The sequence below is a fragment of the Barbatula barbatula genome (genome assembly GCF_947034865.1).
Source record: "Barbatula barbatula genome assembly, chromosome: 23".
NCBI classification, from domain to species: domain Eukaryota; kingdom Metazoa; phylum Chordata; class Actinopteri; order Cypriniformes; family Nemacheilidae; genus Barbatula; species Barbatula barbatula.
In genome coordinates, this window is record NC_136786.1 from 15794794 (window position 1) to 15811492 (window position 16699).

Consider the following 16699-nt stretch of genomic DNA (forward strand, 5'->3'; position numbering starts at 1 on the left):
ATCCTAAATGTCCCTACGGGAATTGTTTGTCTCATCTTCAGGAGACCATTTTTCCCCAAAGGATTGTTTAGCAGACACATACACACAGTCATGATGTTGCTCCGATGGCCCTCACCGCTGCCGTAATGAACCCTTTACTAATGGCAATGACAGCCAAGCAATTTTCACAGCTCTCTACACTAAAGAAGTCCTCTGAGAACCTGAGCGCTCTTAATGTGTGGAGGTTGCCGTTCATGTCACACTGTGTGAGTGTATTTCAATTCAGTCCCCACTCTCTTCTAGTCTATGTGTGTTGCTTTGGTTTTTCTTTGGTCTGGTTAAACCACACAAAGTCTCATGCTTATGTGTATTTCTCCATTAACAAATCTGCTTCTTCAAATCTGTCATGTAATAAAATTCGCCACGAGATGGCAGCAGGATGCAATTTAGAATCTAGACCTAGGGCAATTGGTCCTGTTTACTGACTGAACATTTAAACCCCTTTCATGACACAAACAAGTGCTACAACACAAACAGAGCCGTTCTCTTTAAGTTTTACCCTCTTTTAATTTTTATTCATCTGAAATTCATAGAAACAGATAAAAAAGCAACAATCATCTCCACCAGAGGCATATCAGTTAGAATGCTTGTACTCTTTTGCTGGGTGTGTATGTGTGTGTGTGTATGTGCGTGCAAGCCAGTGTGGGTGGATTCTTTTTTGTTCAGTCTTTCCACTGGCTTTTGACATCATCAAAGGGCCTGGTGCCAATACTGCTTCACAGCAATTATATCTGGACTGAATTATACAGTGGAGGTGTGCAAACAAACTGAAATGATGCAAGCCTGAGTGTATCGGTATGAAAGCAAAGGTATGAGAAGGAGTTTGCATCGAATGTTCGTATCCAGCAGAACTGACAAGAACGAGGACAGGTTAAAGATAAGCAGATGAACGTCATTCTCGTTTGTCAATCATATTCATGATATTTTTCTTAAAGGGCACACACTTTCAAATGCAGTCGAGACCGGTTCAGTATACCCAGACAAAACAGAAGGATAGACAGACAGTGGAGAGACGGACAGACAAACTGGCAGATTTTTCAGATGCATCCGAAGATTTGGTGAATGATTATAACCCATTCAAGAGAAGTGCTATTAGGGACTGAAAGTGCACAACAAAAAGGATACATTCAGAGAGCTTGATTGAGATCAGTGGGAGATCTGTATTGACATCAATCAAAGATTCAGTCCGTTTGTGAGATACCAAAACACGCCTATGAATTTGCTGAAAACATTACAACCAGACATCTGACACTTTGCAATAATGTTCTATTCTGCCTAGCAGACATCAGAAATACACTTGGTTTCAAACCGTGCCCTAACCAAGCATGACACAATAAAAGTTGTCCTGACCTATAGTACAACAAGTGAAAGGGAAGTTTGCCACTATGTTTATACTGTATTTCTGCAACATTGCACTGGCTTACCCTGCCCACTGTGAAATCTGACTGGCCCAACATCCCATCCCATTGCACTTAACGTTACATTAAAAATAAAATATCTCTTGAATGTATGTCACGTAGCAGTTTCACATATAATGTAGACAGACACAGATTGTATGTCTCTAGAAACCTGTCAGCCCCGACATCGACACTTCACTTATGCACTTGAAAAAACAGAGACCAAAAACACACATTTGCAGACTTGGGTTAACAAGAACTACTGACGATATACAGTGAGATTGATTGACATCTGTTTGATTGATTTGACATCTGTTGTCTCCTGGCTGAGGAGAATGTGAAAAATAAGTGGCTTTTTTCAACCAATTGCTCTTTTCCGGTGCTTTCCTTCTCTCTCATCTCCCTCTCTCCGCTGTTCTCAGTCTCTCTACAGTATATGCCCTTTCTTAAAGCCTCTCATACACAGAGGGCAAAAGAAGGAAAACGCAGGGCTTCTGGCTCATGCATATTGATAAGAAGTGTTGTCTGTGACAAGGTGATTTTCAACATTTTTAGAAGCGAGGTTAAAATCCTGGGAAAGATTAAGCTCCAAATGTATTTGTTAACCAGCCATACTGAACTTGAGGGAGTGGGAAACCATACACACACAATGCAACTAAACTGTGATCAGGGTTACCATGGAAGCACTGCACCGCATATCAACCTGTCAAGCTTCCCTGTATCTCTTTTCCTCCCCCCATTCTGTTCATTCTTTTCTTCTTCCCATTTTTATCTTCCTTATATCAGCCTTTAATACCTCTGAGACACGGTCAGGGTGGGGGAGGTGACCACCACGGTCAGTGGTGAAATGATAATGGATGATTCTGTCCTGAACCTTTCAATGTTTTAATACCACTACATCCCCAGAGACAAATATATGTTCTCATTAAAACATCTACATCTGGTTTCTCTCTGAGAAAAGCTGACTTCAGGTGCATTAAGCTCATGGCTATCAGCAGATATGAATAGAGCTGCTAGGTCTAATGCCTTGTTAAATTATAGGCTCACCGTGCATTACAATTAGGGATGCACAATACATTTTTGTCCATATCAGTATCGGACGATAAATGGTCATTTTTAATGTCATTATATCGGCCGATAATACAAATTTAAGCCGAGATATTGTAGCCGATAAAGGATAAATACTGTCCTATGGTTAAATTTCTTCAGCTGCACGCAGTTAAAATACAGTACAGGATTATCTTTTTGTCATGATAATTCAATCAATTTCAGGCTTTGGGAATTTAAAATTAATATTTAGATACTGTATATTGGCCAAAATATCGGTTATCGGCTTCCAATGTTAAAGGATTAGTGGTTATCGGCCAAAATGTATATATCGGTGCATTCCTAATTACAATGATACTGAGACATTTTGTGTGATGTCTATTTATATCAAACTAGGATTTCAACTCTTCTGCAAGACTGCAGATCAGAAGAGCCCTCTCTGAATATCTGCAACTGTGCAGCAATTCGTTTCATCTGGTCTCTACCTTTCTTTTGACAACAGAGACCATTCTTAATGGCTCAAACTCATCTAGCACCACAAACAAGCTTTTCGTAAAAAGATGGTCTTGTTTATGCTAAAGTACGCCTATAAAAGCCATCTCGGGCATTTAAGAGAACTGGAAGCCCATCTGCACAGTGGCTGTATCTAAGGTCTCCCTCTGCCACCCACCGAAGGGTGTTGTGGTTTCCCCTCTTTTTCGAATCCTCTAAACACCTTCAATGTGGTTAGACAGTGGTAATCTGATCAACCACCCGTGTGCTGTCCACCATCTCAACACACTCAATCTCTTCCCTGTTTTCCGCAGCATTCTTTCGTTCCGTCCTTTTTTTCTTGGAGGGTGGCAGGAAGGTGAGCAGGACGGGTAGGATGGCCAGACAGTGGAAGGCTGTGATGATGGCTGTAAGAAAGAGGCACCTGAAGAGCGTGCGGGTGAGGTTGGATGGCACGGTCGCCAGAGGGAGCAGAGCAGCCCCGTAACACAAGTAGCTCTGAAGGGCAGGAACTCCGTGCCGCTCCAGTGCCAGTTTTACCCAGCGGGTGCGGGTAGATTCCCGGCCTAGAGCGAAGGCGGACACTAGCGGAGCACTGGAGTCTACGGCATAGTTCACTCCGTAGATCAGACACAGCACTGAGACGCAGTCCAACTCTACCTGCCACAAAGTCATGAAACCCACCAGCCCGAATTCGACGGAGGCAACCGTCACAGTCAGCCAGGCGTTCACCAGTGGGTCAGCTGCCAAAAAGGTGGAAAAAAACAACAGAAAAATCGCAGCGATGCAAGAGTTCTTCAGCGGTGCGCCAACCGATGAAGCGTAGCGGTCCATATACACAAAGGATGGATTAAAGATAATAAACTTTACCCTGGAGGTCAGCGATAACTTCCTCAGTGTGTCTAGAAGGATCGACATCTCCTCTCGTTTGTTTTCCGTAGTCTTGGCCACTAGAAACATACGCGAAGCAACCACGTCGAATTCACCGTCCGGACGCTTGGCAAAGATGATGTCATCCGAGAAGTGCATGTAAGAGGGTTGACGAAGAAATCCGGATCGCAGGTGTTCGGTGAAGTTGCTGCGCGACAGGCTTGTAGTAACATTCAGGCCGTGAAGGTAGTTGAGGTAACTCTCAAACCAGGAGATGCGTTCAAATCCTCCAGTGTACTGTAGGAGGTCCTCTTGCACGCTGGTGTTCCAGTACTCGATGGACTCGTAGATGTAGAAGCCGATCACGGGGCTGTAACTACTAAAATACCGCTGTTGGGCACGGGTGTATGCTATGGTGCTTGTTTCCGTTGCAACCACATTACTAAGATCTGAACCCTCGCTGACCTGAAGGTAGCCCATGAGGGCGAAGGACACATAGACCAGGTAGAAAAGAACCACGAATGGTTTGACGTAAGTGTTGGTGATCCAGTCACAGTAATACCGCTTCATGAAGGCTACAAGGAGGTGACTCTCGTAAGCATGCAGAGGTCCGGTTTCCGTGGTCTCCTCGTTGTAATGCGTGTACATGAGGAACCGATACCACGCTGGCTTCTGCTGGAGTAACTCGGGTTTCGGGACACGCCTGCAGAACAAACTGTGGCGGTAGTTGTTTTCCAGGTAGCCGGCGAACACCAGGTTGGAACCATAAAAGGTGAGGATGTAGAGGTAGTTGAAGAGCACTGAGATGCAGGCGTTTCGACAGAAGAGACGCACGGCCTCGATGTTCGTGAATGGACTGGCTCCGATGCCGAACGTAACCACGTGCAAGGCTGTGCTGGCTGTGAATGGCAGCATGCAGTCTGAGAACACAGCCGCAACGCGCTCCTTTACGTGCTGGTCCTCGCGAGTCCGACGCCAAGATGACAGCATTTCAAATGTGCCGAATAAGCCATGACCTGAAAGACAAGAAAATTGTACTTTTTAGCGATTAATGAAAGAGAAATGAAAAATGTTAAAGAAAACGGCCTAACCATAGCTTGGAATAATTTTGCAAGGCATCTATTTCAAGTTACAAAAATTGCTGCCGGGCAAAGGGAGGATCTGAATAATTGAATAACATGGTGACAAGACGGTTGCTCTGCAGCTGCATTGCAACAATAGGAAAAAACAAATGCTCAAATACTTTTTTCTTCTGATAGCACTGCTTTTAAAAGTAAAACTTTGCTTTAGATAAGAAAATAAGCTTGTTGTGGTCATTCATTTAAAGATGCTGTAAGCTAAAGTATGTAGATATAGGAGATTTTTATGAAAAGGCAATAAGAAAACTGTTTCAGCAGACGGATATTACTTGTCCTTCCTAATTTCCCTTAACTGTCAACGTTGTAAACAAAAAGTGAACACATGCTACGATCACATTCCTTATTTAGCCAATCAGAGGCCTTGGACATACTGGCCAATCGTTGCATTCATCAGAAAGAGAATTATGACAACTTCAGTTGTCATGTGATTCACAGACAGCTTTATCTGTATATAAGTGTACTAGAAAACAAAATATTAATGTATCAATATTAATACATGCATAAGAATTGAAAGACATAAGTATGACAGTAGACTTTAGTCAGATTACTTAGGACCTCAGTTGCCAATATGAATATTAAGACATGATTGTCCTTGAATGACATACAAGGTTATAAGCATAAAAAATCAAAACAACAGCAGCATGTAACAGTAACCTTAAATATGTTAACATTGCAGATTTAAAGCTGTAATACCACAATAATTATATTAACTGTACATTTATGCATTTGGCAGAAGCTTTTATCCAAAGAAACTTACATTGCATTATATTATACATTTGTTTGTGCAGATAATACTAGATGCAAATTTATCATATTAAACTAAATGCACATGTTGGTGTGCTATATAAACATTACAAATGAATGAATTTATTGATTCCTAATAACCAAAAATTGCAATTCTTTCTGTATTCAAATTATTTGTCTGTAAATCACATGACAACTGAAGTTATTCTAATTCTCTTTCTGATGCACACAAGTATGTCCGAGTCCTCTGATTGGCTTAATAAGGAATGTGACAATAGCATGTGTTCACTTTTTGTTTACAAAGGGAAATAAGAAAGGACAAATAATAAAAAGTCTGATGAAACCCTTTTATTATTGCCATACCATAAAAATGATAGCACTATATAGCACCATTAAATCTGTCTAATAAAATGAATGTAAAATGAAATCCTATAATTTTCTTCAGCCATCAGGAAAACATCATGCTTCATAATCCATAGCTCGAGCAGACTGTACAGATCATACGTTTCATTTACTTTTAAATCTTTCAAGATAAGAGAGGAGTCAGTGTCGAAGGTAGAGCAAAAAAAGCTGTTGGCCAACACCACCTCTATTTACAGAGCGTGGTCTAACTATAGCACACTCTCTCCTCCATTTACACAGCTGATGAGTTCGGAGCTAAAGAAATCTCAGTCACACTCACACACGATGCCCACGTGTCATGAAAAAATGATCTTAGGAGAAGAAAAAGCCTTATTGATGTGAGGCAGGCTGACATCCCTTGTAGCCTTGGGACTCCTCAGAAGCCATTTGGCAAACTGGGTCAGTCTACTTTTAAAGGTTGACATGAAGAAAACAGGGGTCATAGAACTGCACACGATTCATGCCGAACATAACACATTGGTCTTTTTAAAAATGGTCTTTTCCTCTCTCTCTCTTTCTACACAATGCTCTCGTGCAGGCAGAGTGAGCAGATGGTTTGCCTACAGGGTTGCCACGGCATCAGTGACTCATCATTTATGACGGAGGTTCCCTCTGTCCGATGTCGACACTACATCTTATATCACTGACCTGGGAACTGTGCCTGGCACAATAGTGAGCGGTGTGACCAGACAGCACTGACCTGAGGTCATTGTCAGGCTTAGAGGTCCCAAATGAAAATAAATGGCAGAAAAAAATGTATAGTTGCTCAATTTAAATCAAGAGCTATGAGAAAAAGTATTGACAGAATGACATTCTAGAAGAGCAATTTTCCACTTCACTAAAACATTTTAATTCACCATAAAACAAATAAAGAAGAGTAAGACACAACAAGATTCTTAACACGCACAACTCCTACACACACCTGACACAATCGTGTTTTTCTTATCATTACCACGACGTTAATCTCAACAATTCTCCTCCCTTTATCTTTCCATCACCATCATCACAGGATGCCACATGATCCCATCCGAGAGCTAATGTCCTTGTAATGGAATTTATTTTAAATAAAAGGCCGGTGGCTCACAGAGATAAGGACTCTTGTTTTGTCAGACATCTGTAATGTTGTAATCCAACAATGTCATGTCTGAACTCTATTGAACTCTGTAAGAGGAGCCCAAATGGACGTTTATATCCTGCTCTCCACAAGAGCTGCAAGGCTGTCTTGCTTGGAATTGAAAACCAGCGGGTAGAATTCTGAGATTGCCCAGATGTGGACTGACACAGTTGGCAAAGATGAGATTTATCTTTAGAAGCTTTATAGACAGACATCAGTGTGCCTGAAATAGAAACCAAATTGTAATTTGTGCCGTGAATGGCATGGGGGTCACTCTAAACACAAACACTCCCGGTCTCTGTGTGTTTTTCTCTTCCCTTCCTTCTGTCCATTCTTCTCATTTCTCTATCTCTATCCCCCAGCCTGTTATTTTCTCTTTGTGTTCCAGTCAAAAGAACCCTCCTCCTACACGCGGCATTAATTACCACGTGTGAGGGATGGCCAGAGAGAACCCAACAGAGATGGATGTGACGCGTCAGGATACATGTGTGTTGATTTGTAATTAGTCACAAGAAATCTGCTAGCGTGTGAATCTGCTCAGTAAGCACACGGTTGAGTCATCGTGAATGGCTTGGAGACAGATCACAAAAGAGAGGATTGAATTCCTTTATAGGCTGTCTGTTAGGAATTTCTTTGATGTGAAGCGTTACATTTTTAATGACACACCTTGTGCGCAGAACTGAGGCGGTCAGTCAATCGGTGTACTCATTTACCCGTAGACTTCTGAGCGTTAGAAATACAAAGTCACTAATATAAATGGAAGGGGGGAATAGGGTGAATACGAAAACAGCAATGACTAGAGGTTAGAATGGGAGAAGATTTAAACACATACAATATAGACCTACTGAACATATAGCTCTGGATCAGAAAAAAACTAATAATCTTACCCAGCATGACAAAAGGAATGCCGAGGTATGTTGAGTTGTACTTTCCACCCGTGAGGTTGAAGATGCCCGCAGAGGTGAGCGTGGCGAGGCTGACTGTTACCAGAGCCAGCAAACCCAGCCAGGGTTTAGTCCGCACGCAATCCCTCATCGAGCAGCAAAGCATCGCCAGTGAGAGGCACACAACCAGGCTAAATAGCAGCGGCCGCTCCGACACCCGACTCGTCCTTTGGAAGTCCCTTTGTAGAGAGGAGGAGGTGAAGGGGTACAACCCAAGCTCCGGGTGAGCCTCTCCAAAGTTTTCAAGCTCCCTGCAGAACACCAGCTCCCAGTGGGCCGCCACCACCTCGTTCAGCGGGCTGGCCGCGTGCAGGTAGTATGTGAGCTGAAGGGCTTGAGCAGATCGAACCCCATCTCTTCCTCCCGTCTGGACACCACCCAGTTGGTGGCCTATGTAGGCCTCCCGCCCGTCTTTGAGTCTGGTGATAGGGTAACGCAGAGGGGGTATGGAACGGTTGGATGCCCGTGCTGACCGCATCTCCTCAAGAACCCGGAGGATGTCGTCCACGATGCAGTTCTTGCTGTCATCCAGCAGGCAGAGATGGGCAAAGGTGTAATTGAAGCCCAGCATGGGCACCTGGATCTGAGTGATTGTGTTGTGGAGCTTGGGTTTGAAGGGTGGTAGTTGGAGGGAAAAGAAAAAAATAAATATTAATAAAAAGTATAGCTCGAATTAAATGAGTCAATTAACATATTACATATTACATTAAAGTGATAGGTAACCCAAAAAAGAAAATTCTGTCATCATTTACTCCTGTCATTTCAAACTATGTCATTGTTTCCTCTGCAGAACACGAAAGAAGACATTTTGAAGAATGTCGAGAACCGAACAGCGACTGCACCCATTCACTTTTTGCATTTGTTTGTGTCCATATAATAGAAGTGAATGGGTGCAAAAGAGTGAATTTGATATTATGCTCAGAGTAAGACAGACCGATAAATGGAGTGTGAAACTAAGTACATAAATGATGTCAACATTTTAAAGCATTTAGTTGCATCCGCCCTGTTGCTAGGCAACAAGAAAGCATGCAATTGCACCAACAATTTTATTTCCTGTTTAAATACGCTCCAGGACAAACGAGATCACAAAAGAAAACTTTCAGTTTCTTTCCTGAGAATAAAGGATTGATCGACCTCTGAGGTCAGTCTCTCCGCGTTGTTAATGTCAGAGTGATTAGACCGTGTCAGACTCAGATCACCGGGAAAGTTCCGGTCAATTGCCTTCTCCAGCCTCCTCAAGGAGCAATGAAATGTCAGACACCAATCACGCCTCTATTTGCTCAAGCTTGATAATTAACCCTTGATTTGTGACCATCTGCATGCTCAGTGTCTGACCTAGATGGACAGTGCTCCTTACACACAGAGCATTGATAAAATCAGTACAGATCCTCGAACCCATGTTTTTCCTCAGATCTTGCCATACACAATTGTCACATTGCTTTTGACTAAATCAATTCATGGCATTGAAGAGAACTAACCTCTTTCCCAAGGGTGGTTTATTACTGTTACAATGTACAAGGCTATACCGAGACCTGCTGTGTTTTGATACAGAGATAATATAAAGAAGGTTCTATTTTTGGTAAATACATTACGATGTGAATATTAAGAAGAAAGTGAATGTCGATGCTGCTCATAGCTCAGTATTTAAAAAATTCAAAAGATCACACACTATGAATGTAGCACATACCACAATAAGTAATTTGCCCTACAATTGTGTTTACTAACTAAACGGCTCTGTGATGTTCCAAAAAAGTGCTAAAATTGTATTGCCTGAAGTTAAGATTTCAAACACCATCGTATAACAATATTCAACCTTAACGTAGAGGGGGAAAAGTTTGCAGATGGATTTAGAAGTTTTTACACAAAGATAAAATTTAATTTCCCTTAAATTCGAATAATCTCAGAACGTAAAAACAAACGAAAATGTCTCCATTAGAGATCTTTATTGTCAGGGTTATTAAACTGTGGAGTAGGCCTACTGTCAACAGGAATGTTTAAGAAGGACCAAAAGTGCTACAGGGACACACAATGATGATGAGAAAAGCAACTGAAAATGTTAGGCTGGATTAATGTTATTAAAAGCCTAGATTCATGTTTCCCTTGTGCATGATTTGTTTCAGGCTACGTTTAATCTCACAAAAGCATCAAGTCATTTACACTCAAGAAAACGTTTCTCACCTTAAGCACAGAACTGACGTGATGAGGGTCCAACACGCTCCCCCTGCGCGAGGTCACAATGAGCCGGCCATATCTCCCAGGTGTCTGCAGGTCCGAGTAGAGCGTGTGTTTGGACCGGTTCACCGGAAACAAACTATCCACCAAGTTCCCCTCGATCTTCGCAAGGCTGTGCTTAGGAGCCAACAGGTACTCCACGTTTTCCTCTATGCGGTATCTGCTGAAGCTCGCGCCGAGCAGGATGGAGATCAACACGGGCGCGGAGGCGAAAAATACCGGGTGATTGGCTACAAAGTGGCCTAGTTTGTGGAATGACGTCCTGAGCCCCTCGTGCAACACTTGTCGCAACATCCTAGAATGCAGCAACAGCGCGAGGGCGAGTTACAATGTGCGGGTCGCGAGCCTCTCCCACCGCCTGGTCACTAGCATCAGATCCGGAACATCGATGTTCAACCCACGCAGCTGGCTCACTGAAATCTCAGGTCCGGTTGGGTCAAAGTCATTTTTGTTGGATCTGCATTTACTTTCCTACTATGAATAAAGGACCAAATAAATGCTGTGTTGGTTGCTTTGTTGCATGTGGCAATTGTGGTCACTTGGAAACTGTGACTATTGTAAATAAGTAACTTAATGTTGGTTATATTCAAACACGCATCTGACAAACAAAGATATTACCAGTCACGTCTTCGCAGTTTTATGCCAGTAAACACATTTCCACGAATGCGACGTTATTCCAAGGATAAGTAACGATTTGCTCAATTCAACCAGCAGAACAACATCACATTTTCCTTTAAATATCTCAAAAGCAGCATATAAGCGAGATATAAACCAGAAATTAAGTTCATTTTACGGAACGCGATCATACGGTATGTTTATTATCAACAGTGTTTTGGTCATTAACGCCTCACTACTTGCAAACAGTTTAAAATGCATAAATACAGTTTTGTATATTCCATCATCTACGAGGTGTTTGTCATTGGTTCATGTTAAGCTCTGAGTGCGATTCAGCACCGCACCCAGCACGACCGCTGTCCGCTATTCGAGAAACACGAATCTCCATCACCGACCCGCGGTGCAGAATGCGTGCGGGCTCCGCGCAGCTCCAGCTCGGCCACTTGTGGGCATTTCCTCACCGGCAGAGCGAAAATTCAAGTTGAGGCATTTGTTACCGTTGGTCCAGAGGACACCAGATAGCTCCACAGAAACGGTTCGCAAACGTAGACGATGCGACACTTAATTGCCCAGATGATTCAGAAGTTGCAGTCTTTCGAGGAGCCGGCCGGTGATACCGCCGCAACTCGCGCAGTGTTGCTCTATAGGATAATGCGCGCGAGCAGCGGCGGATTGTGTTATCAGTAGAGATACACCCCCCACACCTACCCTCCACCTCATTACACTTGATCTAAGGAATGAGGTGGTCCGTCAAAATGCGAATAAAAGCAGTTTTTTGTGAGAGAGATTATCTGATGCATTTTGTAAGTATGCAATAAAATGACATTTTATATAAATCATTTGTCTTCTCGTGTGAATCACAAATGCATTCATGCATCCATGCGTTTGTAAAATACATGGAAAATAGGTTTACACAAATATAATTATTTTGAACATTTTACACTCAAATTTACCCAGTCTATGTCCACAGTAGGTTTTTGGACTTGACAAAAACATTCAGCACCGACCTTTTTCACAGATTGTGATGACGCATTTCTTACAGTAGTTGACTTCGATATATTTACGGTACAAACAGTAAATATTAAAGATGTGTCTCCTGCAATTGAAAGCATCACCTTTGATATTTGCTTAACTACAAACAGTACATTCGATATTGACATCCTTTACAGAAAGTTGAGGGTTCCAAACACTATTGAGATAACCTACTGTTCAATAGACCATGTTGTACAGTAGAACAAGACTTTCAAGTCTCGTCTGTTGCAGATTTAAAGCTGATTTGCAGTTCTGAACACATTTGATTGTCCTCAAGCTGACAAACAGTTTTAAGAACTTCAACGCAGCTTTGATTCAGCACCACGGACAGAGACTAATACTCTGTCCTCCAAGTCTTTTTAGAGGATTTAAAACACATTTTTTATAAGGAATAATACATTTCAGAAAAAAACTTGAATCATATGAGATTTGACTACAATCTTTTGCCTTTGTAGTGGCATTAACAGCATTAAAATTTCGACTAAAAGATTCAGTAATGACATGATAAAAAAATACTGGAACACTACCACATATAACATGATTATATAAGAGTGTGGTTCAATTGACACTCCTCTCAATGCATATTTACAGAAAGTTCGATCAAGTCCAGGGTTAAAGAGCTGCAGCTTGCACTAAATTCCTCAGACAGACTCGGGCATACAGATCATTTAATAACCCTGGCACAGTCTACTGAAATGCAGGGGCATGACTGCAGACGTACCCATGCATGTCTTATTAAAAACCGAGCCCATGCTTGAGCATTGCATTATCCTTGGATTCTCCATACCTTCTGCTCTGCTAGGGTTATCCACTCTCTCTATTAATGTTACATGTTCACATACATTTCTTTATTCTGTCTACTACAGTAAGTGTTCTACTGACATACACAACAATGAAGCTCTTCAAATAGATTCCAAAATCTTCTTCCTTCCTCTAACCTCTGACCTATGCTGGAGAAAAAAGGCAGAGCTTGTAATGATCATTACTGTTGGTTATTGCCATGGTAACCATTGTCGATACCTCCTGCACTCCATGCTTTGCCATATCCCTCCAGCAAACTGACAAAGAGTGGTTTCCATGGTTACAGGGCACCACTGTGACTTCACAGCTGAAAGTGCTGGTTGTGTTTAGTGTTAAGGATGCATGTTGGAATGAGCATTTCAAACTCCTCATGTTTTAAACCACGTGAGCAGTGCAGACCAAAACTGGATGGCCAACCTCAGGAGGTGTTTTATAACTTTTCATAATTAGATGATAATCTTGATATTCTATTGATATGAGGTTTATAAATCTGCTTTGCAAAACAAGACATGGAACATTACATTTATCTGTCACTTAGGAGGGAGGACCAAATGGTTTGTAATTACAGTATATATAAACTTCAGGCTTCAAATAATTGTACTTTTTGGATTTAAAGGAATGTATTTTTTAACAATGTGAAATGGTAACTGGTAAATTAAATATGTTATTAAAATAGTTTGAAAATGTATCAAACATTTTACTTTTATTAAATTAGTTAGAACTGGATTTTGTGTCTCAGTTGGGTACCAAAGCGTACCGTATATAAAGACAGTGCCTTTACCATCATGCACTCAAAAAAATTCACAGTATATAAAGAATGCAAGAAACTACATTAACATGAGTTAACTGTTATTTATGCAAAAGTGTAGTACTGTCGGCTTTACTTAACTAGTGTTTGACTAATCACCTTAACATTGTTGAGTAAAACGCGAAACTCTATAATATTGGACCTATTGTTGAGTTTACTTGATATAAACTATTGATTTCAATACGACTGGTTGAGGGGGATTTTCAGTTCCCAGCATGCTTTGTGTAAGACTGCAATTAGACAGTACAAACTTTAAAAAATAATGTTTTAGTAAGTAATTTTCAGTAAAGATAAAGACTTCTTTGTGCTTTATGTTCAATTCTCTGGTTGTTTGGTCTCATAAAGCAGAAATTTACAACTGTGATGGAAACTGAACTTTCCAGGAAAAAATATGAAAGATCTCATATGAACTGTTGGTGTTTAAATGCAATCTTAACTGAATGAAGCCGACTTTACTTTCTGTGCAGTGGAGTCAAGGGAAAGTGCATGTGAGGGAGGAGACCTGGAAAGGGAAGAGGAGAAAGAGAGATTGAGTGATAGCAAAAGAGAAAGAGAATGTGAATCAACGATTTAATTATTATTATACTTCAATCATTTACACTGTAAAATACATTTAACAAAAAGTGTCTCTTAAGTAAAATCTGCCATTTTTAAAATATAAACCTTTTACTACATTTATATTTAGATTAATTATACAGATTCAAGCATGTGAATTTATAGGAGATACACGATGGATTCAGGTAATCTTTAAAGAACAGTTCACCTCTCAACCATCATTTATGTTGGTAACCAAAAACCGTCCCTATCGACTTTTTATGGACACAAAACCAATGCAAGATCATTTTCAAAATATTTTCTTTTGTGTTCTGCAGAAGAAAGAAAGTCACACAGGTTTTGAAATGACAAGAGGCCGTGAAAATAATGACAGAATTTTCATTTCAAAAGTGAGTCTGGTTTGTGCCAGTGTGTGCACATTGAGGAAGAATGTAAGACGCTGCTCCATCTCATCAGTTTCATTCTTTGTAGTTTATTTAAAGTGTTTTTGTTTCCACCAATACCTTTCATCATATTTGCTCTCTCTGTCTCTACTATCTCTTTCCCTCGATACCGTATCATCTTTTTCCTCTCTCCTGCTGTCTGACGAACCCTAATAGAGGAGTAGATAGATACAGAAGATATTGAGTGTTTTGTGAATTAACACGGGCCACTCATATTTGATGCCAGAGGACTATAAAACCACTACACATGTCCCTGCCTGTCTCTGATATAGAGATTAGAGAAGGTAAACAAGTCAAGGATGTTGATAAAAGACAGCAGCAAAAAAAAGAACGGATAGATAAAGGCAAGAATATTACATCCGTAATGAGATTATACCTTGCAAAAAATGAATCCTGAAGCTTAGTGGTTCATTAGATTCTGCTGACTCAAACGGGACACAAAACTGTACTGTAATCCTTACCACTAACAGTATAACCCAAATCAAAGAGATGAAAAGATGAAGTGAAATTAAAATCAAAGATCATATTGCCTCTCTGGGTCACATTTAACAACACACCGCTGTTTGAAACTATAGAATCGATGGGATTACTAACATTTTTGTATCCATCTTCATGAATCACATATACAAAACAAAACAATAAGTACATGGTGTGCCCACTTGCTGAAATAGTACATTCAGCAGTATGCACTTTTTCATTTCTGTCCTTCATCATTCAGCTCTCCAGTTGATAATAAAAAAATGAACAATCTCTCAAAAGTTGGATTTTCAGCAATGCACCATAAAGTCAAAACATAATGCAGGCTTTGTTTAGTATTTTGACAATTGCACTTTCATTGGCCAGCTGGTTCGATTTTGTTCAGCGGTGGAAAAACTAATATGAAGAGATTGAGATGTCTGTGCAAACAGCATGGGAACACCGGACCAGTGAGGCAGAGCGTGCCTTTATCTTCTTTTCCCCTGACTGCTTTTAATTATGGTCTAGAAGTGCATTAGCTTAGATATTGAAAACACCACATGACCCAAAGATGTGGACATAATACACTATATGTGCTTAATGAACACTTAATTTCAAAACCATGAGTGCTTATAGCTTCTGCTTTAGTTGCTACAACAATTCCACTCTTCTATTATGGCTTTCCATCCATTCACACAAAAATGTCTAATTTAAATCAAGTGAAATATTTGCCCAAATATTTGGAAAGCTTATGCTAAACGAAAATCAGAAATGTTGCCTCAGCAAAAACTTAAAAATGCTTAATGTACATAACATGATTAAACTAGGGCTGTCAAATGATTGATCGCGATTAATCACATCCAGAATAACTGTTTGCGCTTTGCAGATTCATTTTGTATTCATAAAAAACTTACACACACAAAAATACAAAATATAAAAGGAAATAAACATTTATATTTAATCAAAATGATTGGTATATATAAATAAATACCTGCAAATATGATCTAAATATGAATACATGTATGTGTATGTGTTTATAAATCATAAATATCATAAACAAAATGTATATGCACAGTACACAGACATACGTAAACACAAACTTTTATTCTGGATGCAATAATGTATTTGAAAGCCCCAAAAAACCCATAAAATTAAACTAAAACCGAAATAAAAATAAATTAAACTTAAAAAATTTAGCAAATTAATAATAAAATGACAAAAGTACATTTAACTAAAATTAACATAAAAAGCAAGAATATAAAAATAATTCCTAATTAATTTACATTTATGCAGTTGTCAGAAAATGCAACAGCACAGTACATTGCATTATACTATACATTTTATCCAAATATGTGCAATCACCTGGGAACGAACCCGTGACCATGGCATTGCTAGTGGAGCTCTAACCACTGAGCCACAGGAAAGTGGCTAAATTCCCAATATTAATGAATCTGCAATAAATATGAAAACCAAACTGTAGCAACTGTAGTCCATATGTACTTGTGGTCATATGTAAAGAAGCTTACCTCCTATTTTCCCTTCCTTGATTTTGTAAATGCAACAGGCACG

General features: G+C 40.3%; 1 protein-coding gene across 1 annotated transcript; it reads right to left on the reverse strand.

The window, feature by feature from the left end:
• Window positions 1-3209: 3209 nt before the first annotated feature.
• ptchd1 (patched domain containing 1) lies at window positions 3210-10792 on the reverse strand (the record flags this gene model as incomplete). The annotated part of the gene is made up of 3 exons (XM_079487737.1): window positions 10367-10792; window positions 8132-8792; window positions 3210-4861 (listed from the first exon to the last, which is right to left on the reverse strand). The coding sequence occupies exons 1-3, from the start codon at window positions 10712-10714 to the stop codon at window positions 3210-3212; spliced, it is 2661 nt and encodes an 886-aa protein (XP_079343863.1). The 5' UTR covers window positions 10715-10792.
• Between the last annotated feature and the right edge of the window lie 5907 nt (window positions 10793-16699).